This window comes from Guillardia theta (assembly GCF_000315625.1).
Source record: "Guillardia theta CCMP2712 unplaced genomic scaffold GUITHscaffold_4, whole genome shotgun sequence".
Taxonomy (NCBI): Eukaryota; class Cryptophyceae; order Pyrenomonadales; family Geminigeraceae; genus Guillardia; species Guillardia theta.
Genome location: NW_005434670.1, coordinates 745,351 through 768,544, shown reverse-complemented (window position 1 = coordinate 768,544; position 23,194 = coordinate 745,351). Strand labels below are relative to the sequence as shown.

Sequence of the window (23,194 nt, the reverse complement as noted above, 5' to 3'; positions counted from 1 at the left end):
ATGCTCCAGCTGAGCAAGAACCTTGCTCTCACCAACCTGATAGAGGAGATCGTGACGGAGATTGAGCTAGAGCTCTTTGAGTATCAGGGTCAGAGGGTCAAGGCCCTCAAAGCTTCCTATGCAGCTGCCAACTCGATCGTCGTGTGTGGGTTCGGGTTCGTTGCATTACTCGCGTTCCAGGCGTCGTGCATTCTTCTTGAGAGGCATTCTAGTCTCCTCAAAGATAGCCTGCGATGCTTCACCTACGGTATGCCGGTGATGTGCAGCAAGGACCCTGACGAGAGAATGAGTTTCCTGGAGGCTATAGCGCCTTCTCTGAGAAATGTTCCGCATCTACGCAAAGATCTGCCATGTCCTCACTTCCTGCATGTCGTTCGGAATGAAGACGTTGTTCCGGCTCTCTCGCTCATCAAGGCCAAGTATCGGTCCATGTTGATCGACCGTCTCAAGGCATCTTTGAATGATCAGCTCCATCCCTACACCCTACATCCTTTCTCAAAGGAGCTGGTTCAATCTTTGGGGTCTATGTCCGATCAACAGGCGGACGTAGTGGCTTCTCGCGCGACCAGGGCGAAGTTTGCAAACAGAACCCCATCGACTTCCGTCATGGCAGGCGAAGAATCTCTGGAGATGGATATTGGCGGCGATACAGCAGACTCCGAGGATTCATCGAGGTCTTCTTCGACGAGCCAGTCAGCCAAGAGCACGAGTCACCAAGATCTTCTTCATCGCGTCAAGGATCAAGTGGCCCAGGTCCTCCTTTGCGCCTGGCGCCTCTGATCCTGACCCTTGCGTAGGTTTCACTGCATGAAGGTTGCGCGTTGGGGAAGTATTGGATCTTCTCCGATTCGATCTCGAGCTCCTCCAGCCAGCTGGCACAGGATGCAACATGCTCGTCAAGCGTGCAGAAGAATCATGAAGCCTTGCGGATCTTTCGGCAGACAGACATAGATGCCGTCCGTCGATGGGTTGTGCAGTTCCCATATTTCAAGCACGCGAGGTGAGCTGGGAAATGTTGGACTAGCGCATTCATGCTATTTGGTAGGGAGAATGTTACAGTGCTGCATACTGAAGCGCAAGAATCGTACCAAATATTCAAGGAAATCTTTTCAGAGAAAGAGGCAATTGAATCAGTTTTGTTCCGGTTCATGTTCGTAATTGATCTGGCAGAATCTGCACATGGAATCAATCTCAAGTATCTTCTGTCAAAATCACATCGGCATGGTATGTGACTCCTATTGTCTGCTTCAATTGACATGACGGTGTTTTCAGTATCTGAATTCGATCTGGGAATGGATCAATACCTCCCAGTGGCAGAAAGCAAGATTGAAGGAAATTACGGTAATGTTCTTGTTCGAGAACGTCTACTAAGCCCTTCGGTAGGGGCCAAACACCAGGACCTTGTACTCGGAGAGGTCTCTTGCATGTCAAGTTCTTGCACACGACGCGAGGTGTTTGTGCTTGAAGGAGTTCAATAAGACCTACTTGAGTTTGTCTATACGGTGATGTTGTGTTCAATCCTCTTCCCTTCCTCATCATGACACGTAGAGGTCACAACATGGGCTACGTCGAGGCGATCCAGCTAATCGTGGATGGGCATGGAGATCCTGCAGAAGGGAAGAGAGGAGAGAGCAAGAGCCGAGGACAGTGGTGGACGTGGATGGAAATAGATCCCAAGAGCTGGGACAGTCATTGCATCAGTGCAAGGTTGCCTTTTTTGTGCATTCCTGAGATGAAATATTCCTCCTTTCTCCCTCTGCCATTCCTCTTTGTCTTCAGCCTCGCTGTCGCTCTTTCCCTTCCTCACTCCCCTTCCATCCTCCTCCCTTCGTCCCTCTCAGATCTCTGCAGGTGCAGCGGTGTGTTCGGCAGGGTAGTAGGGCGGGTCAGAGCTCGTCTGATTGGAACATGCACGCGGGAGGTAGCCCTGCGTCCTGTCACTCCCGACGGTCACGAGAGGTGCAGGTGGAGGTTGTTTGCGAGGCGCACGACGTCGAGCAGTTCAAGGGTCTTCCCCCTCCCTTTGAGAAGTGACAAGTGACTCTGACGAGCTGCCGCCTGCTGACTTGTTCGCAGGATCCAAGACGAGAGTGTCAAAAGCGTCTTGACCAGCGCCTGGCAGCGGCAGGAGATCTTGGGCTCGTCCAAGTCATACCGCCGTTACCACCAGCGCTGCTCCGACGAGTCGATCTTCTTGTTGAGCCAGGTGCCTCACTGGCAGCAGTCTTGGCAACACAGACTGAGCAGCCGCAGGAGAACGAGAACAAAGTTCGGTTTTGCCGCTGCTCCTTCTTTGACAGGTCGGAGGTCCTTCAGGCCTTCAAAGGGAAGTCAACGGCCCACCTCCTCAGCCTCCTCGTCAGCGAGGCACAAAACCTCGAGGAGAAGACTCGCAGTCAGTTCCGAGACTTCATGCAGACATTGAGCCTTGGCGGGGTGGACCCGCACCCGAGCTCGGGTAGGAAGGAGGAGGAGGAGGCCAACACTGTCGGTCTGCAAGGGTGAGAGGAGGTTTGTAGAGGTCACGAGGGGGAGATGAACGTGTCTTGCAGCATCCAGGCAGACTTCAAGGAGCAGGCAGACTTCATCGAGGAGTTCTTGAACCGTCCTCTCTCGCTCTCGATGGACCGGAGGTCCCTTGCCGCACCTCGCATGCTCAAACTCTGACCTCTCTGCTCAGCCCGAGGTTCCGTCAGGTCATGGGGCTGACCCTCGCCATCACCGCCGGCGCGACGATCATGGCAGGGACTTGTCTCCTCGCTCCTTACGCCGCTGCCACCATGATGCCGACAATCGCCTCCTACGTGACTCCCTCACACGCAGTCGCTGGCATGTTTGCGACTTCCATGGTGGGAACCCACATGCAGGTGCTGGGCTGCTGCTCCATGTGGCGGTGGATGACGCGCTAGCTGGCAGGCCCGCTGCACCATCGACGGGGTGTACGAGGAGAAACTTCTGCACCTTGCAGAGGCGATCAAGATTGACACTAAGAAGATCAGCAGCCTCGCCTTTTACCTCGAGGAGGCCATCGCCTGCAGGATCCTCGATCATCTCGTCTCCCACCTGGGAACAGACTCCCGCGAAGAGCTGCAGGTGAGGAGCTGCTCGGGAGGTCGAGGGTTGACACGTGCCCAGGACGTCTTGATGCATCCTTCCGTGTTCGTGCAGGAGCTGTCCAAGTCAGACTCGTGGCAGAGACTGGTGGACGAGGAGCACTACTTTGAGTACCTCGATGCCATGGACAAGAAGATCGTCCTCAACTACTTGTGGGTGGTTGTCATCATCTTCCTCCTACGTTCCCAGAGCTCCAAACTACTTCCTGTCGCCATTTGGTCCTCGGACGAGACCATCACCCGCGACATCTTGGAGCAGACGTTCGGCATCGTTCCACCTGAGGAGAGGACGGAGGAAGGAAAGGTCAAGGACCGCAGCGAAGCATCGCGTACCCTCCTGCTTGCTGACGTCAACAACTCGCTAGCAATCCACTGCTTCTCTCCTCATGCGGAGGCTGGAGGATCCGGCGAGAAGTCGGTGGACCAGGTGCTGGGGACCGCGCAGAGTTTCTTCCTGGACAAGGGGATCTTTCACGTGTTTGTGCTGGGCTGGTCGCAGAGTTGTCACCCGTGCAACTTGATCCTCCTCTCCAGGGCCCTCGCAGCTCGTGCCAAGAGCGGAGGATCATGTCCCGGGCTCAAAGTTCTCTTCACCGCTGTGCCTGAAGGTGACGGGAGTGCCGTTGAGTGGATCTTGTCGAGGATCAACACGAGCCTTGACGTCACCCGCTGGAGGAGTTTCGTCGCGGTTGCTCGCCGCCACCTCAGGCTTAGCCGCTCTTCCTTCATCGATCTGGACAGTCTCAAGGGGATCCGCGAGGAAGCGCTGCAGGAGCAGGACCTGAGAGACTGTGAGGCTCCGGACGACGATGAGCTCATGCTCCTTGTGTCGGCGGACGCGTTCCAGGACGACTGGCTGTCGAAGCCTCCTCTGACGCTCTCTGTCAACGACGTCCTGCTCTGCTCCTCTACCAGGCCGAAAGCAGCGATGAGCGAGCGACCAAATGTCTCCCCCGCCTACCGCCTGATCTCCGACGTTCGTCTTCGTGCCGCTGGTCATGCAGCTGAACGCAGAGAAGCATCGTCGGTGTCCATGGACGATGTCATGAGAGAGCTCAAGAGCAGCATGACTGAGACGCTCATTCGCAATCTTATCCGGAAGGAGAAAGGCAAGCAGGAGCACGGGGAGCAGGGGCAGCAGGAAGAGCAGGGGGATCAGAGCTGCTCTGTGGACGACCATTCTACGTCTCAGCTCTGCAGAATGTTCTGGCCGGAGGATCTTCACATGAAAGTCTCGATGTTGCAAGCGTGTGCGAGGAGGAGCGTTCAGATACGCCTCCCCGTCGTCGAGGTCTACCAGCCGCGCGAGCAGGTCTGGAGGTACTCGAGGCGCAAGAGGAGGCCGGGGATGGTGCAGTACTGGCCGCGAGAGGGCCAGGATAGCCCTCTTGCCTCCATCTCATGCCGGAGCTGCGATGATAGTGATGGTGACAAGTACCCGAACCTTGTCGGGCGTCAGACGTCAAGTCTGCGAGACATCATAGCAGTCCGATCAGCGTACAGCCTTCGCCTCCGCCAACTGATCAAGTTCTACCTGGCGCACATGGAGCGCGTTCAAGTCCTGCACAAGTTCCGATCGAAACTCGTCGGAGCCTTCTGTGCCGCCCGTTGTAGGCGCGGGCAGCTCAGGGAAGTCGAGGAGACTCTCGTCATCCTCTTCGGGGGCCTCGAGGAGGAGCGCGATGATCGCAGCCGCGGGGCCGACAGCTTCCTCCGCTCCGACGCTGAAGAGAGCTTCGGGTTGCGGTCCTTGCTCACCTCGTCCTTCGGTCACTTCCCTCTGGACGTGAAGCTCCTCACGGACTGCTATGAAGTCCATCTCAACCAGTTCTTCATGCTCCTGGCTGATGACATCTGCCAGCTACAGCTCTTCTCCTCCGAGGTCGCCGACTCCCTGCTGGATCAGCTTGCTGAGGCTGGGAGCGGCTGCTCCCCTCCCCTCAGTCAGGTCATCGAATCTTGCGGGGGCAAGGAGGAGCTTTGCAGCTGCTTGTCCTCCTCATTGCCTCCTGCTCTCCACCTGAGGACCTTGATGCAGTTCCTGCACGAAGTTTCACCGCGTTTCCATCCTGACTTCCAGCCGATCCGCTCGGCACTGCAGCAGATCGACTCAACCTTCGCCATCACCCAGCTTCCCACAGAGTTCTCGCAAGGGAGGATGCATGACCGGTCCATCCTGGGAAATTTTGCATCTTTCTACGAGGAGTTCGAGGAGGTCCTCAGCCCTCAGTCGCGGTCCATCCCGCGAGGAGCGAAGTTTGATGCTGCCCTCCGAGCCGTTGAGGACGTTGTGAACAGGATCGAGTCGTTCCGCAGGAACTGCGTGCTCGAGCTCATGAGCGCGCGGGTCTGGCAAGAGGGCGGTCAGGGTGGCAGCAGCAGGGCAAGGGCGATGGACGTGTTCCTGTTCCGCGGGAAGGTCGAGTCAGACGTGATTGAGCAGTCAGTGAACTCGCTTATCCTCACTCGGCTGTGGCCCATGATGGAGCACCTGTTTGCCTCGGTGAGATGCTGCTGCTGCTGCTGCTGCTGCTGCTGCTACTCTTCGTCCTCGTCCTCGTCCTCGTTCTCGTTCTCGTCCTCCGTGTCCTCCAACCCCCCCTTGCCCCCTTCTCCTTCTGTCTATTCTTCTCCTTTCTTCACATCTGCTCTGACCTGACCTGCTCGTTCAGATTGAGAGCGAGAAAGAAATGCAGCTCACCATCGGCCTGCCAGCGTTCGGTTGGGACGCGGCAGGGAGGCGGAAGCTGCTGCAGTTCCTGGAGATTCCTGAGTGGGCGATGGAGGAGAAGGACGAGTCCGAACCGAAGTTTTACGAGGGAGCAGCAGAAAGTCTGGTGGAGATGGAGATGGTAAGGATGTGATGTGATCCATTACACTCAAGAGTGAAAGATGGTGGATGAGGAGATGAGCAAAGATGCCTATGGTTGGGTTGGTCTTGATAAGATGCACTTGTGTGCCTTGTTACAAGAATGATGACTGATGCAACTTGTGTTACGCATCATGTAAGATGTGATTTGTGATTCTGCATGAAGATAGTTTTTGTGAATCTGCATGATTTCGATCTCACAGCAAAAAACTCCCGAAGGAAAGGCAAAACAGATTGTCATAGCATGCCAGAGAATTCTGCGTGTCTTGAAGGCAGCGGCACCCAAGGACAAGGATGTGGCAAAGCATGACAGGCTGCAGGAAGAGCAAGAAGAGCAGGAGGAGCAGGAGGAACAGGATGAACAGGAGGGGAGCAGTGACGATAGCGAGGAGCATCTAGGGCTCGTAGAGCTGCAGCAGGTGGCTGGAGGTCTGTACAGGGACAAGCCAAGTCTTCTGGGAAGGAGCCTCGTCTATGTGCTTCTCCGGCTCGCCCACGAGAAGCGCTGCTGCTCCTTCCGCAGGACAGCGCTCTACATCCGATACCTCCACGTCCCTCCTGTCAGGATCGGAATCGCCACTGAGAGGACCAACTTCCGCCCGGGGGGTGTGGAAGGAATTTTTATCAGCGAGTTCGAAGAGGTCTCGTGATCTCTCGTCCTCTCTGCGGCTATGCTCTGCTCCATCCCTCCTCTCCTGTCCCCTCCCCTTCCCTCCCTTCCCCTCCTCTCCTCTCCTCTCCTCGCCTCCCCTCCTCTCCTCTCCCTTCCTGTCCTGTCCTCTCCCCTCTTCTTCTCTTCGCTACTTTTTCAAATTTCTTCCTCTCTTCTCTTTTCCTTTGATGATCGTGCTCGAGCAGGCGGTCGAGTGGGTCGGCGATCAGATCCGAAAGTCTCTCTGTCCTCGCGTCAACAACCCCAACCAGCCGCTCTCTGGCGCCGACGCCAACGCTTACACGGCGCTGCTGGAGGCGGTGAAGGGGAGCAACTGGGGAAGTTTGCGGCGGCTGGTGGAAGGGATCGGCCTGAAACCATGGCAAGCGATCGAGGGAGGGAGGTCGGCGCTCGAGGAGGCGATCAATACAGGTAACCTGCTGCAGCTGGGAGGGAGGTGGGGGACGACTGGGTTGACGTTTCCCTTCTCAGGTGACGAGGGCGTCCTGCTCTTCCTGCTCTACCGCTCGGCCCTCCAGTACCCGCTGGACTTCAGCCCTGCAGACAACTCCTTCTGCCAGGAGATCTCGAAGTTGCTGCTGACGGCGACCGGGAAGGAGCAGAGAGCCCAGCTGGACTACACGTTCAGGACGATGGTGATGCTGAGGAGTCAGCAGACGTACGTTAGGAGGCTGGAGGAGCTTCTGGGGAGCGTCGGAGAGCGGGAGGACTGGGAGGACGAGCAGGAGCAGGGGAGCTGGTCCGCGTGCTTCGGGGACCTCGATGTGAACCTGCGGTGCGCGAGGGCGGTGGAGGCGGAGGTGAGGAGGTGGGTAGAGACCTGCGTGCAAGACTGCTCGCGGCTGTCGGGGATCAAGAAGCAGCTGCTGGGGAGGTCCAGCGCCATTCTCTACGCCATCAAGTCCGTGCAGCATCAGTTCGACCGGGTGGAGAAGCACGCGAGGCCCAACCTGCTCAATGTGTCCGGCAGGTTTGCCAAGTTCGTGGAGGAGGTGGAGGAGAGGATGGGGAGCAAGGTCGGGCTCTCGGGGCAACGGCTGGTTGACCTCTTGGCATGGCCGCTGCAGCGGTCGATGCGCTACCTCCTCCTCCTCCGCGACCTCGCAGAGGCAGCCGTCGGCTCTCACGATCCTCACCAGACGTTCTCGTCCTCATCCATCACCCCAAAGCTGATCTTCGACGTTCTGTTCCGAGAGCAGCAGGACGGGGCCATCCAGAGGCAGCAAGCGCAGGAGATCGTGAACGAGCTGCGCAGGATGCAGGAGGAAGGGAGCTGCAGCATGGTCGACGACCTCCCGGACGTGATCGAGGTTTACTTCCGCGTGAAGGACGAGACAAGAATGTTGAACCAGAAGGTGAATGGCATCAACAATGATTTCCTCCTCACCCTCCCCTCCTCCTCTTCCTCCCCCCCCCCTTCTCTCTCCCTCTCCCTCTCCCTCACCCTCTCCCTCTCCCCTCGTCCTCCTTGTCCTCGTCCCCACTGTCCTCCATCCACATCCGTTCCTTCAGCCTCCTCCTGCTCAATCTCCCTGACATCTCTCTGCATCCTGACTTCCCCTCCCTCTGCAGCTGCATCCTCTCCGCATCTACTCATGATGTCCCGCAGGTGATGGAGAGGGAGCAGGCGCATGTGTCCTCGGAGAAGGCCAAGTTCTTCCTGGAGGGGATGGTAGGAGCTGAGAGCGTCCTCCGCCGACACTGCGAGTTTGTTTCTCACACCACCGCCGTCTGCGTCCTCCCCGGAAAGCCATCCCCCTTTGTGTACAACCTCCTCCTCCTCCGCGGCGGCAGAAGGTGACGAGACAGCTCCTCTGCCGTTCCCACACCAAGTCCTTCAAGTTGCTCCCCTCCCTTTCGTCCAGCTCCTCCCTTTCTCATCTCCCTCCGATCCTGTCCCCCTCACTACCCTCCCAGTACGCCCTCCTCCTCCCCAGTCCTCTTATCTTCCTTCCGCAAGAGCTCAACCGTATCTCTTCAGGGAGCTTCTCTTCTACCTCGACTCCGTCTCCTTGGCAGGCAGCCGATTGCGCTCCTGCCATCTCCGCGTGGATCTCGCCAATATCGTTGCTCTCTCCGACCCGGCAAGACCCTCCTTAGCTCCCCTTCGACCTTTCCCCTCTCCGCTCCCCAGCCACATCCCACCTAGCAGCCTCCCCGTCTCCTCCTCCTCTTCCTCCTCCTTGCTCATCGTCCTCTCCTGCCTCCTCTACTCCCTAGCCGCCTTCCACCTCCTCTTCCTCTACTCTCTTGCCTCTTTCTTTTCCCCCTCTTGTACGAGGAGAAGGTGACGGAGGCTCGACAGCTGCCTGCTGAAGGAGGAAGCAGCTACAAGCTCAAATTCTTCTCCCGTGACCCGGAGGAGGCGCAGGAGGTGCAGGAGGAGAAGACGGGCAGTCTCGCGACCTCTTCCGTCACCATGAGTGCTCCTTGCTCGGTATCAGCACATCCCCGTGCTTCTCCCACCTCCCTGTTGTTCTCGTTTTCTCCCACACACTCGTATCCTCCGTCTCACATCCGGGCAGCAGCAGGGCGGATGGCTTTCTTGGTTTGGAGGTCCAGTCCTTGACGAGAGCAGGTGATAGGAGGAGGAGGAGGAGGAGGATGACTTGTTGTCAGCTTGCATCAGTTCGTGGAGGCGATTCGCTTGCAGATGCGGGAGGAGGTAAGAGGTGAAGATCTGTCGGTCTGCCTGACGCAGAGGCCTCAGGAGGCGAAGCGACAGAGCCTGAGCGGGGAAGGGAGGAGGAGGATAATTGACTCATTCACCACACGACATTCATAAACCTGCCGTCCGATTCACATCTTTCTCAGCTGCTGCTGGTGCTCCCGTCCTGCTGGCCTCAGGGTGTTTGTGCTTGCTTGCGCCACATATCCGCATAGAGGCCTTCGCGAGTAAGCAGCTCCTGGTGCGAGCCCTTCTCAGCCACCTGCTCCATGGTCAACAGCTGATGGTTAGGGAGGAGGGTAGCAAGGAACGCAGCAGGCGAAGAAGTGAAGTGAAGCGGAGGAAGCAGAGAGCAGAGGGAGGAGAAAGCAGAGTGAGATGAGGTTGACGGACCTCTCCGTTGTTCAGGACGATGATTTGATCTGCTGAAACCTAGAGAAGGATTAGTTGTGAGCTTTCGTTGCGCAATGAGTCAATGAAGAGGAGGAGGAGGAGGAAGAGGAGGAGGAAGAGGAGGAGGAGGAAGAGGGACTTACTACAGTAGAGAGCCTGTGGGCGATGACGATGGTTGAGATGCCATCAGAGACTTTGTAGAGGGCAGAGAGGATGTGCGACTCCGAGTGACTGTCAAGCGCCGAGGTGGCCTCGTCGCACAACAGAATCTGAAGCATCACCCTATGAGAGCAGGGAGACACCATCCTTGCTCTCTCCTCGTCGTGGCTCCTACTGTCCCCCCCTTCCCTCCCTCCCTTCCTCCTCCCGCCCCCTTCTTATCCCGAGTCACTACTCCTCTTGAACGTTCTACTCCTCTTGACCGTTGGGCTCTCCTTCCCTCTCTCCCTGTTCTCCTTGTCCTGCTCCTCCTCACTCACCTTGGCCTTCTTCAAAGCTGTGCGCGCTATAGCAACTCGCTGCTTCTCTCCTCCACTCAGCTTCAGCCCTCGCTCCCCCACCACCGAGTCGAGGCCCCGCGGCAGCACATTGACAATCTTGTCGACGGCGGCAAGCTTGAGGGCCTCTTGCAGCTCTGGCTACTCGCAGAAATCATGAAGCACACGGAGGGAGCGCTGAAAGAGGAGGGAGCAAGGGGGAGAGAAAACGAGAAAGAGGAGAAAGGAGGTGAGAGGATGTGGTGGCAGAGAACGGATATGCAGAGGAGGATTCATCAAGAGGAGGAGGATGAGAAGGGGCAGAGGAGAGAGGAGGAGCAGGGGATGAAAGAGAAGGCAGGGAGGGGACCTCTCCCTCTCACCTCTCCTGCATCCGTCCGCCCGTAGAGAACGTTGTAACGCAGCGAGTCATTGAACATCACTGTATCTTGCGGCACTACCCCGATGATTTCACTGTCAAGAGTGTGAAGATTCTTGTCCAAACTTTCTTCCCTTCCTCTTCCCTCCTCTCCACTTCTTCTCTCCCTCCCCCTTCTGCTGCATTCTTACCGCAAGCTCTGGACGTCCACATCCCGTATGTCCTGTTCGTCAATCAAGATCTTCCCCTCATTCAGCTCGTAGAACCTGCGAAACCGTCATTTTTGAGCTGTTGGGAGCGAGGAGGAGCAGGAGGAGGAGCAGGAGGAGGAGCAGGTGGAGCAGCAGCAGCAGCAGCAGCAGCAGCATCAGGAGGTAGATGCTTTTACCGAAACAGGAGGCGGAGAATGGTTGACTTGCCGCATCCTGATGGCCCGACAATCGCGATGGTCTGACCCGGTTCGACTGTGAAAGAGACGCCCCGAAGTACCTGCTAGCGAGTGAGGGAGCGAACAAGGCTGGTAGGGAGCACAGGCAAGGAGAAGAGGAGCGGAAGACGCAGGGAGAGGGAGGAAAAGGCAAGGAGGAGGCAAGGAGTACCTCTCTTCCGTCTCCATATCCGAAGCGGATGTTGTCGAAGACTATCTTACCCTTGGTGACGTTGATGGGAGGAGCGAGATTAGCCGCGGAGACAGCAGGTTTCTGCCATGGCGCCTGTCAGCTGATCGAAGAGGTAGGAGAGCAGCGGCCCGAGGGAGAGACAGGGACAAGCAAAGAGGTGGAGTGGAGTGAAGAGAAGGGTACAGACTGAGGAGAAGTTGGAAGCAAGGAGCAGACAGATAGGGGCAGGGAAGGGAGGAGGAGGACCTGTGCGCGCAGGCCGAACATCGCCTCCATGTCGATGACGCTCTGCCGGAGCTCTCTGTAGACAGTCCCCAGGAAGTTCAAGGGCACAGAAAGCTGCCACAGCTCGTCACCCGCTCCCAGCAGGAGGATGGAGAAGAGACCTGAAACAGGAGGCCGTTGACCATGACTACGTCCCCTGCTGTCATCGTGCCAGCCAGCACGCCCTGTCAACCTGGTCACCCCCAACCAGCCGGGCTGCTCCTGGACTCCCTACCTGAGCAGAGACGACCATCATTGCCGTGAGTCCGACGGAGAAGATGGCACTCTGCCATGGTAGTTAATAAGAGCAGTAGGAGGAGACGAGCAGAGGTCACCCAGAGAAGAAGAGGGAGGGAGAGAGGATGTGGAGGAGAAGGAGGAGGAGGAGGAGGAGGAGGAGGAGGAGGAGGAGGAGGAGGAGGAGGAGGAGGGTGGGAGGGTTTGCAAGGCACGTGACAACCTGCCCGAAATTGAGCCAAGACAAGGAAGTCTGGGTCTCGACTGAAGCTTTCTCGAACCCTCTGGGGCGGCAGGTCAGGCAGGGAGCAGCCTCGCGCACCTAGCACACCGGAGGGAGTCATCGTATCTCCTCAGTTCTGCAATCCCGGTTAGAGATTCTTCCGAGGGAGCAAGAGAGCCGATCACCGTGAGCCTCGTTGTTGAAGTACTTGACAGTCTCGAAGTTGATGAGTGAGTCAACTGCCTGTGGTGTAGAGGACGCCACGTCATCAGCGCACTTGCTCTCTCCCCCCAGAGACCGACCTTTGCGGACGCCTCGTTCTCCATCGCGTTCATCTTCTTTCTGATCTCAACTCTCCTCTGGCTCACCTGGCAATCTCGTCAGGAACGTTCGCACCATCATGGCTAATGCAGCAACCCGAACAGTGAAGACAGCAAAAGCAGCCACAGTGCCTATGGTTATGACCCCGTAGACTGCCAAGCATCTCAGCGGCCCAAGACCCCTTTCCCTCCTGACCAACCTGTTCCAAAGTTGTAGGAGAGGATTCCAGCGACTAGTCCGATCTCAAGTCCTTCTCAGCTCGTCATTCAATTCAAGTGGAGATGTCAAATTTGAAGGCAACCGGTGGGCACAATCTGAAAGAGGAGAGCATTGAGGGCAAACGACACTCCCCTGTGAGCGGGTTCACCGCAATCAGAACGAGCAAGCAGCGATTCCGCTCTGCCTCTGCCCAACTCACCTCGTCCCCCTCTCCATGATCCGCGCGACAGAGCTGGGAGGAGAAGGCGTGAGTGGTTACGCATGTCGCACGATGCTCCTCTACCCAGTCTGTCGGCTGAGGTGGAAGGACAAGTCGAGCTTGTGGACGTGCTCGAACACCTGAAGGGGGTCAGGGCTGGCAAGTGGTGAGAGGATGCAGACATTTAACGAGATCTTCCGGATGGCATGCTGTTGCCGCACAAGCCGTCAGACCAGATTGTCGGAGACTCGAAGGACAGCTGCCTGGACGACGCTGGCGAAGATAGCCGTCCGCAGTTCAGTAAGGGCAGACGCCCCAATCCTGCTCATAGGGAGGGTGAGAAATGTGCGGGAAGAGGGGACAAGAGAACGAAAGGAAGAGAGGAGAGAACAGGAGGAGGGGAGGAGGGGTGGAGAGTAGGACAGGAGAAGAAGAGCAAAGGAGAAATAAGGACCCGGGTGCTGACCTTGCTACTCCATATCCCAGCATCATCACCACCGGTAGCTACTCAGGGGAAGGCTCAGGATAACACCCGACGTTGAAGAGGGGAAACCTGCAGGATCGCCGAGCTCGTTGTTGCAACTGCTGGAGTGTCAGGAGAGAGGTCCATCCATCGCAGGGATACAGTGAAGAGCAACGGGGACGGGAGTAGAGAAGGGCGTGGGGTTGGCGGGGAAGAGGAAAGCACCTTGGAGGCCGTCGATGACATACTTGAAGAAGAAAGGAACCTGAATGTTGACCAGCTTTGCCCCCACCAGACACGCCTACACATGTCAAGTCAGGCTCTTGTCTCTTCTCACATGTCTGCTGTCTGCTCGACCATGGAAGCCAAGATTCGCATCCTCATCTCTGGTTTATTTTCTGGCCACAGGTAGTGAACCAAGTTTTGAATGATCTCAGCCCCCTTCGGCACCACCTTATCCTGCCCTCTCGTCAGGAGACGATGCAAGACAATCTTGCCGTCACCTTGTAAATCCTCCTGACCCATGAGTTGAGTTGTCTGTCTATCAAAGAGCCTTTGCTGGGATCGTGCATCAGGAGGGATTTGTGGGGTTTTGCATCAGCCGTATCTTTGCTCATCACATGAGCTTGATCCGACCTCCAGCGAACATTGCGGCACGCTACATCTCTCCTGTTCGAAATGAGTTGCACAGCTCCAAAGGGAGGCATTGCCCTCCGTAGCAGCGGGGCAGGAGATGTTCCCAGCGGCTTCGTCGACCATTGCCAGTGGGTTTGCCGGCGAACGTCCATATGATCCTGCATAAGAAGCATGAGGGGTGAGACGAGAGGCCGCAGTCTTCACCTCGCTTCTCAGCCTTGTCCTCAACACCAGCATCGGCACTTCGCAGCTCCTCTCCCCCCTGCCACTCAACCTCCCCACTAGTCGCGTGAAGCGCATGATCCCAGCAAAGCCCCCTCGTCCCCACGCCGTAATGGCCCGCCGGGCCTGCCGCCGGGCCTGCCGCCGGGCCTGCCGCCGGGCCTGCCGCGCTGCCCGGCCCAGGCTGAGGGCCCGAAAAGTAGCAGGCTACCGTACCGTTTACTCAAACCATACCAGTAGACTGAGATCTCCCGGCCGGCCCGTCACGGCCGCGTCCGCGGCCGAAGTTGAAGCGGCACCCGCCAGGTGTAGACTCCTCTACTCTTTTACTCAAAGTTAAGTTAAACTCTATCGGTACAGATCGCCTTGCCCAACTGACGGCCCCCTGACGGTCGGAAGGAAACTTCTCAAGAAGTCACAAGTAGGGGTAGTGAAGTATTGGACCGTGGTTAGTTCCAGTACGGTAGGTAGGGTACCTTGACGCTGCACCACGAAAAGGATAGATCACGTGGAATCAGCGGCAACATTCATTATTGCATACGATGAGTAATAATCTAAAGAGGACAACAATTTTTTTACATGACACCCTACCCCATGCAACGTGAATGAATGGGAGACACTACCGGTGATCAAGCCCAGCATGTTAAAAACGTGGGATGCGAAGTGTTTAAAAGGAGTTGTAGGAGAGTCTCGGTAGGAGATTTTTTCCAGTACTACAATCGAAACGATGCAAGAGTGCAACTCTTGTCGTCTGAAAGAATCACTCAATATCATTTGCGGTATGCCATAAATCGGTACTTTTTCTTGTCGATCTTTTTTTTTCTTTTAAAAATCTAAAACTGCATTCATCTCCAAACGCGGACGAAGTTTGTGGGGCTCAAGGAAGTTTTTGAAAAAGGGGGTGGGGGGTCAAAAGTGTACTCACGGGGTGGGTCCAATTGGGCACATTGCCAGCAGCGAATCGACATCAGGAGGGGTTCATTCGAAATGATCACGGGCAGTTGGTGTTTTCGGATGGGTATTCGTGGGTGGGTATGTTAAATCACATTTTAAGACGCAAACGAATTTCTTTTTTGGGGCGTTGATGATGACTTTAGGGTGGGGTGGGTGAAGGTGAAGATACGGGTAGTCTTCGTACGTAAAAAGGGGTTCTCTCCGTGGGGGTACCTCTAAAATCTCAGCATGGGTAGTAGGGGTGCAGAAATGATCAGCGCTCTGGTGCAGCAAGTCATTTTTAAATTTTTAAAATATATTTCACCAAATAGCAAATGTAATTTGATATTCATTTTTACCGTAGCTTGGAGACCCAAGGAAGCTCGAGCTCAGTCCTCGACTGCCCGAATGAAACTAAGTAAGATTTCTGTTAATTTTTGAATTTTGGAGAGGAATCTTTGACGACCTAATTTCAAAAATGGAAAACGTGGGATAGACGCCCGGCTCCGACGGCGAACAGCAGAAGAACGGCGGCACGAAATTAATCCAGGGGGTAGGGGTACATAAGTGACTTCAGGGACACGGGGGTACCGTGGTTGGTAGGGTGTCTCAAACAAAGGATTTTTTAGTAGTATCGGGTGGACCCTCGGTCACAGCTGGGTGAGCCTAAAAGGAGGGGTGGGTTGTAGTGAAATCAGTACCAGCACCAGGATAATTACAGGGGGTGTCTGACGTAGGGGGTAGGGTAGCTCCCTGCTGGCAAAGGTGGAGATGGTGATAGGCAGAGTGAGTAGGAGAGAATGGAGGCATGTAAGAAAGAGGAGACAGCAGAGGCCGAGGATCCAATGTGACAGAAGCAGTGAGCACATCTGTGACATCTCTGATGGATAGCAGCTTCTTTTCTTGCGATCAGATCTAAGTGTGTTACGCCATGCGGTATGATCTCCTGTGAGCATCTTGGGCCATGAGCGCTAGAGGATTGTCAGATGGATGGGAAGTGAATAACCATGATTTTGGTATGAAATTCAACATTGATAGAGGAAACAGTTGGATTGCAGGGTGGTTTATTGTATGAAGTGCTTCAGATCCATGATGAATGCGGGGAGATGGGAAGAGGTAGTCGTCTCTTATGTCTAGTTTATCACACTCATATCTAAGTATTCTCTGGACAAAGGTTTATCTTATATTCATTTCCAAAATCTGCCTGACACTCACTCCATGTCCATTGCTGAAACTATTCGTTTTTGCAGCAACGTTGCTCTTACTGGGAGGTGCGTTCAGGGTCAACGATGGATCTGAACGCAGCAACCAGTTTTCAACACTCTGATAATTCTGCGTTTTCATCGATCCATGCTGCTAAACAAATCGAGAAGCATTCCATCGCGATGCAACCAGCTAAATCTACACGTCTCGAGTTTTCTCCTCTTCTCAATTTTCCATTTCAAGCGGGGACAGGTCTGCCCAGCACAGCCACGGTTCAGATCCCTGTGGCTTTGAACATCAGCCTAGCGCCTAACATGGGGTTGAATCCCTTTCTGACATCCTTGACTGTGGATCAGCAAGTTCTGAATGGGCTAGCTCTGGGATCGATCTTAGGAAACCCACAACTTACTGCCCATTTCAGACCTGCAGGTGTTGCCACCAGCGAAAAATTGGAGCAAAGCTCAGTGCAGACTGCAAGTGAAAGCGCTGCGAGTGTAGCTCCCGGGCATGAAGCAGAAGATTTTGATCATTTGCTCGAGACCTTGGGGAATCAGCGTCTAGGGGTGAAGATGAAACCGAATGCTCGCAATCGCATCAAAGAATTGATGCTGGTCCTGCTCAAACTAGAAAGCACACGCGTCCTGAGATTTGATCGCTCTTCCAGGGACACTGAAAATTGTATACTGGGGTTCAGAGAGATGCTAGTGCATGATCTTAGCACGTTCAATCAGGAAATAAGAAAGATGGTTTGCGACGATGCGCAAAAATGCTGGCTGGTAAACGGCAAGAAATGCATCAAGGAGCCTACAGGACCGGTGTATGAGTTGTTCAGGCAGATCGGAGTTAGGGTAATGGCCTTTCTTCAGTCGTTCTTGTTGATTGATCCACTGCTCATTGCAGCCCATGAAAGGGACTCGAGGGCCGCGGGGAGGGGACCCTGGCAAGAGAGATTTCCTGTACTCCTACCGGTAATTCGCGGTTGCCGGAATGCTCTGTTTGACTGAGTTGGTCGAGTGCAGGTATGTGTATGATAGAGATCTCATGTTGAAGAACAGGAACAGGCTGCAGCAAGGATTCATTGGCAGATGTAAGGAATGAGCGGTTTTTCGACCAGCCTCTGACTTCTTGCATCGCAGCGCAGGCAGGCCCTTGCAACGAGAAGGCCTCTATCCATTCAATCGTGAACTCCGACTGAGACACGATCTTGTAACTCTCCTCCTCATCTCGTGAATGTTTTCCCTCGCTCAATGGTTCCATAATAAATTTTTGCTTCGATTGCTGACTTGAGAGGACTGAGATATAATGATGGATGAATGATCACGGAGCGCGATAACAGCATTGTTCTGAGGAGTGAACTTAGGGCCCAGTGACCGCCATCCTTCAATCACCCATTTCTTCTGACGGGTTCTCCCTCCCCGGCTTGTCGCTGACCACATCTATCCTCACTAAGATCCTGGACTTGATCAGCCTTCTCCTCAGACGTGGGTTCTCCAATGAGAGCTCCAGCTCCCGGCTGGTCTCATCAGGGGCCAAGTCAAGGATGTCGATGAAAGCTGTTCCAATCAGATCGTCTGCTGTCACCTGCGAACCCAACGTATCTCAGCGCAAGAAGCCTCTCTCCCCCCTCCTCCCCCCCACTCTCCTTCTCCTTGTCCCCTTCCTCTTCCTCCTGCTCACGTTGTCTCGATCCCACACAGCGATGGTGACGCATGTCACATCTGGGTACAGGGCCCACTTGAAGTTGGCGTTCCAAGTAGGGTCCAGGCACGAGGAGACGGTCTCGGTCATGAAGATTTCCTGCCGCACCTCCCCGTCCACGTAGGCGACGCAGTAGGGGTCGCTCTTCCTAATCACGTCCATCTTGGGCAAGTTGGAGGCGCTAAGAATGGTGAGCGAGAGGGAGCCGATCGCCACCTGAGACTCCGATTCCCTCCGGGCTGCGGCACGTCCCCCTTCGGCCTCGCTGACGACCTTAGTCTTGGCCAGGTCCCTAAGGTACTGGAGAATTTCCTTCTGATCCTCGTGGATTTCGTTCTGCACGAGGTTCATGGCGACTAGCCTCCTGCCGACGAGAGAGTCAGAGCTGTGGATGGGGAGAGCGGCGCCGCTCACCGCATGTTCTCTAGGGAGATGAACTCCTTGAGGTCTCTGTTCTTCTGCTCTTGGAAGGTTGAGATGTCAGTGCCGTACCTCTCGATCAGCTCGAAGATGGCCTCGTCGTCGAAGCCCTGGAAGCTGAGATAGTTGTCTTCCGGATGCACAGAACCGGAGTTATTCCGCAAGATGCGCTGCAGCGTGTGCTTGTCGATCTGAAGGTTCCCGGGGACCAGGATGGCCTTCCGGTTGCTCATCAGTTTGTTGACATTCTGCTTGATCTGATTCTTCGAATCCACTCGGTTCTTGGCCTTGGCGAGGAGCGACTTGAATCTCTGGTCGGAGATGAAACGTGCGCCAAGAGGCAGCTGACGCTTGATGCCATGGAAGATGATAGAAGATAGTTCGGTGAGGAGACCGGACGCGTTGTCCGTCCCCTCCTTGACAGTGGCGTATGCGTCTACCAGAATGGCCAAGAAGATGTTGACGAGGATGAAGTAGGCGATGAAGAGGTAGGACCACAGGAAGATCTGCAGAGAGACATCTCCTCCCGCGTGCTGCATCTGATCATCAACGTCAGGCCCTCACACGTCAGCTCGCGCTCAACGAGCTCTGTCCTCACCGACGCGTAGAACTGAGTGGTGTCGATGCTGACGAGGAAGATGGCGAGGGTCTTAGCGGAGGAGCTGAAGTCTTTCATTCCCTGCATCGGCCCATCAGAGCTCAAACATGCAACCAGAACTCACTCACCTCGTACTCTTGCCCGAAGAGGAAGTAGCCGACAATGGCGTAGCCGATGAGCACGATGATGAAGAGGAGAACAAAGTGGAAGAGGTCGACTGCCGCGAGGTGTATCGTGCGGGTCACCATCCCCATCCTCTCCTGGAAGTGCAGGGACTTGAGCAGGCGGAAGATGAAGAGGACGACGCTGACTCCAGCAAACCCCGAGTAGATCCTGACGGCTGACGCCAGCTCCTGCATCTCATTGATGAAAACCAGGAAGTCGTACTCGGGCTGGTTGAGCGTGCGGAAGAACCGGGCCTGAGCCGGCTTGTTAGCAGCGACGGGGGCCTCGAAGAAACTCTGTCTCCTGGTGGAGTTGGAGTACTTGGGCCCGTAGAAGAGGATGGGGTAGTACTCGTTGATAGAGAAGCGGCTCGCCACGTTAAATAGAAATGCCCAGGTGATGATGGACCCCCACATGAAGGTGAAGTGCAGCCAGTCGATCCAGTTGAAGGGGTCAAGGATGTACTCCTTGAGCGAAAACTTTCTTGCCTGCGTCAAGACGTCCTGGATCTCCATGAAGCAGTTGAGGCAAAGGCAGAGGAGAACAAAGATCATGAGAAAGATGGTGAAGGCGTTTGGATACAAGATTCCGTCAATGTCGAAGGTGTCGAGCTGGTAATTCCAGCCGATGTTCCCCGACGAGTCCCACGTGAAGAAGATCTGAACGTATGCGAACAGCCCATGGACCGCATTGAAGGTGACCAACTCAACCGTCACGTCCGACGTCTGCGAGTCGATGAACTTGCCGTCCTTCGCGAACTGAACCATCGCGTCCGCCTGCTTCTGCGTGAGCCGCTCGTCGAAGTAGAGCTTGAACGTGTTCACACTGGAGGAGACGATCTGTGAATTGTTCTTGCTGACAGGCGTCAACTTGTCTGCCTGCAATTCGCTAGGAGAAAGCATCCCGTCCATGTTGAGGTCGAGCCGGTTCTGGTTGTACTGGTGGGGGAAGAAGCCCTTGGGGTAGGACAGGGACGAGTGCCCGTTAGCGTCGACGAGGGTGTAGCGCTCAGAGGGAGCGTAGAACTCCTCGGGCCGGAGCTTCCCGTTATAGATTCCGCTGAAGGGCATGAAGGTCGGGTCGTAGCCGTAGGGGGTCCCATCATAGCCTTGAGTGGAGGGGCAGGAGACTCCGGCGGCGACAGACTCAGTGTATCTCTTGATGTCGTTGCGGATCAAGTTGGGTATGCACGTCTGCTTCTTCCTCCTCCTCTGCGAGACAACGACTGCCCCCACCATGCGGTTGTAGGGCGTGACCTCTCGGAGCTTTGGGGTGAAGGCGGGGATGATGGTGGGAGATTTGCCCTGGGCCCCGAACTTCCAGACCTCGAAGTCGTAGCTGTCAGAGCACTTGTCAGTTATCCTCCCCAGGAAGGTTGTGGCATTGATACACTCAGGGTATCCGCCTGACCCTGGGCACTTGTCTATGGGGCAGATCCCGTTGTAGGAGTTCAACTTGTCGACGATACAGAAGTTGCACCGGTCGCACACACCCCCTGCCTGCATTCCAACCACCTTGCTACAGAAGAAGTCGTCGTAGCAGTCGTAGTGGGTGTGGCAGACTTGATTCTGCCCTGCAAACTGCAACGTTGAGTCTATCTTGTAGTATGCCATCCTGACGGAGCTCTGGGGAGAGATGTCCTTCTTGATGTATGCGTCCGCCTCCCCGATCTTCTGTACGATGCTGTCCCTGAAGCTGACCGCCTGCGTGTTGCTCGAGCAGACCATCGAGACCTTGGAGCTAACCAACATCGTTTCATTGACGGGGATGGCAGACAAGAGCTCTAGTTGCATCAGGTACTCATGCCCCCCTATCACATACCCCAGCCCCCTTATGACCAAGTCGCGGACAAGAATCATCGCAGAGATAGGCGTTGAAACGTTGAGCCAGACGGAGAGGACCGGAGCAGGGAAGATGCAGACGGGAACGAAGAGGAAGTCACTTGTGACGTTGTTCAGGCAGGAGGCGGCGACAATGTAGGACGAAGAACCGTACTTGCTCGCCCGCCGGTTGTACGCAAGATCCTGTGTCCCGTTTGCCAGCAACTTCCCTGGTGAGCAGCTCGGCTCTGTGTCACAGATTCCTCCCACACAATTTGCGATGGCGTAAGTCCACGTTGCCCCTGGAGTTTCAGTTGTCAATGAGATGAGATAGGAGGCGATCATCGCTGAGCAGTCGGTCGTGGCTGGGGGCTCGGACTTGAGCCAGCGAGGCATCGCAGGGCGGGGAGGACACTTCCCTCCTCCCCATGTGATGCAAACATTGTTGGACCCCTCAGCGAAGTTCAGCTGCAGCCTTGCAATGGCTCCCTTGACCGCCCACGTGGCATCCAGAGACTGCCCGGAGACTTGGATCTGAGGGACGCAAGGGAAACTGAGGCAATACTTGACGGAGACGCATGAGCAGGCGGAGAAAGTGACGATACCGTAGCGGAGCAGGTAGCCGCTGGCGGAGGGGAGAGACGACTGTACAGAGAAGGATATGTTCTCCAGACCCGTGTCGACAACCCACCATGCCGAGTCGTTTGAGAGGGAGGAGCTGAAGATGAAACCTGAGCTCTGATGGATCGTGTTCGATGCGGGCGGAGATGACTTCTGCCTCGTACCCGCGTGGCCTCCTCCCTCTCTTGCCATGGACTTCGAGTTCCTCTTCAAGGAACGAGCCGAGGAGTGCGTGGACGTTGGATGAGCATCCCGGAGGTCCAGGGGAAGTCCAGCACTCTTCCTCAGGCTGTGAGGAGAAAGCGGAGGTGACCGATGGTCCCACCCCGTCCCCGACTCGCTCCCATACGGCAGATCAGCGAGCGAGCCATCAGGGGCGTTCGAGGGATGTCGGCGACTGTCACTCCCCGAACGTCGCCGGGACGAGGCCGTGGGGCAAGTCATCTTGCACTCTTGCAGGAACTGCATGTTCTCCGAGGAGTAGGTCCCTCCCGTCTGGTTGGGGAGGGCGCTGCAAAACTGAACCTGCCAGGCGACGCAAGAAAGGTCAAGTCAAAGTCAACGACTGCGGATCGAGGACACTGACCTTGACCGCCTGCTCCACCAAAGCGGTGCCGCTGTTCACGATGGATACGGTCCCACTCAGGCCATAGGAACTGATCAGCCTCAGCGTCACGTCTGTCAGACCAGGTCAGTATCCTCAGATTGAGTCTTTAGTCGTCAGCAAACCAGCACCTGGTATGTACAAGCTTGCACAGTGAGGGTCCGTGTAGTATGCTGAAGTCGAGAAGCAGTAATTGGTGATCCCATTCAGGATCAACATGCTCCATGTCAGTGTCTCCATAGAGACCCCATAGGCAAAATCGTTGAAGGAGTTCTCTTGCGGTATGGTGCTGCAGGGATTCGTTCAATCTTTCCATACAAAAAAGCGATCTCATCCAAGACTTTTCCAATCAAACACAACAGGGAGTGTATCACATCATACGCATCGCCATATAAAGTGTCCTACCTTGGCACGAGTCCAAGCTTTGCTATGCTTTGCTTGTCTACCAGTGAGCTTGTTCGCTGTGTCTGATACAGCACTAGCGTGTACTTGCCGTCGGGGACGGGAGTAGAGACGCTGGTGCCATTCTGATCCACCTCGAACAAGAAGTCCTGCATCCCCTCGCTGTAAACATTGAATTTGAACTGCCCCTGGTTTGCGTTCGATATCATCGGGATCGTGGTAAAGTCCCACCCTATCGCCGACCCGCTCGCCTGGATCACGTCCTGTAGGTCGATCTGGACGGTGGTCACATTCAGGTAGAGCCCGCAGTCTTCCGAGCAACCGAACCGCCCGAACCCCGCGTACTCGTCGGGAGCGTCGCAGATCCCGTCGCCACAGACGGGATCGCTGAAGATCTTCTGGATGACCGAGGTCGAGAACCACGAGTAGAAGTCGCTCGAGCCCTGCAAAACTCCGACCGCCCCGGTGTTGGAGTTAGTGTACCCTCCGCTCCCTGTCGTCGGGAGGCTCTCTATCAGGCCGTTGAGGATCGACCGCTCGATCTCGTACTGCGCCGTGATGTTCCGTTGCAGGAACAGCATCCACACGAACGAGATGAAGAAGACGGTGGTCCCAAAGAGCTTGCGGTAAGCGGTGGACCTCTCAATCCTCTCCTCCACCTTCTCCAGCAGGCCGTCCACCGTAGCCTCTCTGCTCTGCGCTGGGTCAGTGTAAGATGGACCGAAGTAGGTCTTGGTGCCGACGTCCTCGAGGAT

At 55.7% G+C, this 23,194-nt stretch overlaps 3 protein-coding genes across 3 annotated transcripts; 1 reads left to right on the top strand and 2 right to left on the bottom strand.

Annotated features, from left to right (window-relative positions):
• On the top strand, window positions 1-9,415 carry GUITHDRAFT_132531 (hypothetical protein; the record flags this gene model as incomplete). Its single annotated transcript, XM_005841057.1, has 23 exons — window positions 1-753; window positions 798-1,000; window positions 1,046-1,224; window positions 1,273-1,346; window positions 1,384-1,502; window positions 1,549-1,707; window positions 1,852-1,921; window positions 1,966-2,030; window positions 2,077-2,206; window positions 2,248-2,501; window positions 2,553-2,633; window positions 2,681-2,867; window positions 2,917-5,616; window positions 5,786-5,965; window positions 6,186-6,623; window positions 6,841-7,066; window positions 7,127-8,010; window positions 8,265-8,452; window positions 8,637-8,942; window positions 8,984-9,029; window positions 9,181-9,233; window positions 9,275-9,327; window positions 9,366-9,415. The coding sequence occupies 23 exons, from the start codon at window positions 1-3 to the stop codon at window positions 9,413-9,415; spliced, it is 7,398 nt and encodes a 2,465-aa protein (XP_005841114.1).
• Window positions 9,416-9,498: 83 nt separating this feature from the next.
• GUITHDRAFT_63916 (hypothetical protein) lies at window positions 9,499-13,642 on the bottom strand (the record flags this gene model as incomplete). The annotated part of the gene is made up of 24 exons (XM_005841056.1): window positions 9,499-9,585; window positions 9,717-9,755; window positions 9,860-9,985; window positions 10,196-10,354; window positions 10,576-10,666; window positions 10,763-10,837; window positions 10,960-11,060; window positions 11,171-11,272; window positions 11,438-11,530; window positions 11,578-11,640; window positions 11,691-11,741; window positions 11,916-11,974; window positions 12,022-12,051; window positions 12,101-12,158; window positions 12,218-12,283; window positions 12,333-12,388; window positions 12,436-12,486; window positions 12,538-12,587; window positions 12,655-12,687; window positions 12,739-12,794; window positions 12,888-12,978; window positions 13,121-13,158; window positions 13,293-13,418; window positions 13,475-13,642. 24 exons carry the CDS (start codon window positions 13,640-13,642, stop codon window positions 9,499-9,501), a joined length of 1,869 nt encoding a protein of 622 aa, XP_005841113.1.
• Window positions 13,643-17,169: 3,527 nt separating this feature from the next.
• On the bottom strand, window positions 17,170-18,069 carry GUITHDRAFT_150163 (hypothetical protein). Its single transcript, XM_005841055.1, has 2 exons — window positions 17,789-18,069; window positions 17,170-17,692 (listed from the first exon to the last, which is right to left on the bottom strand). The coding sequence occupies exons 1-2, from the start codon at window positions 17,969-17,971 to the stop codon at window positions 17,492-17,494; spliced, it is 384 nt and encodes a 127-aa protein (XP_005841112.1). The 5' UTR covers window positions 17,972-18,069; the 3' UTR covers window positions 17,170-17,491.
• Between the last annotated feature and the right edge of the window lie 5,125 nt (window positions 18,070-23,194).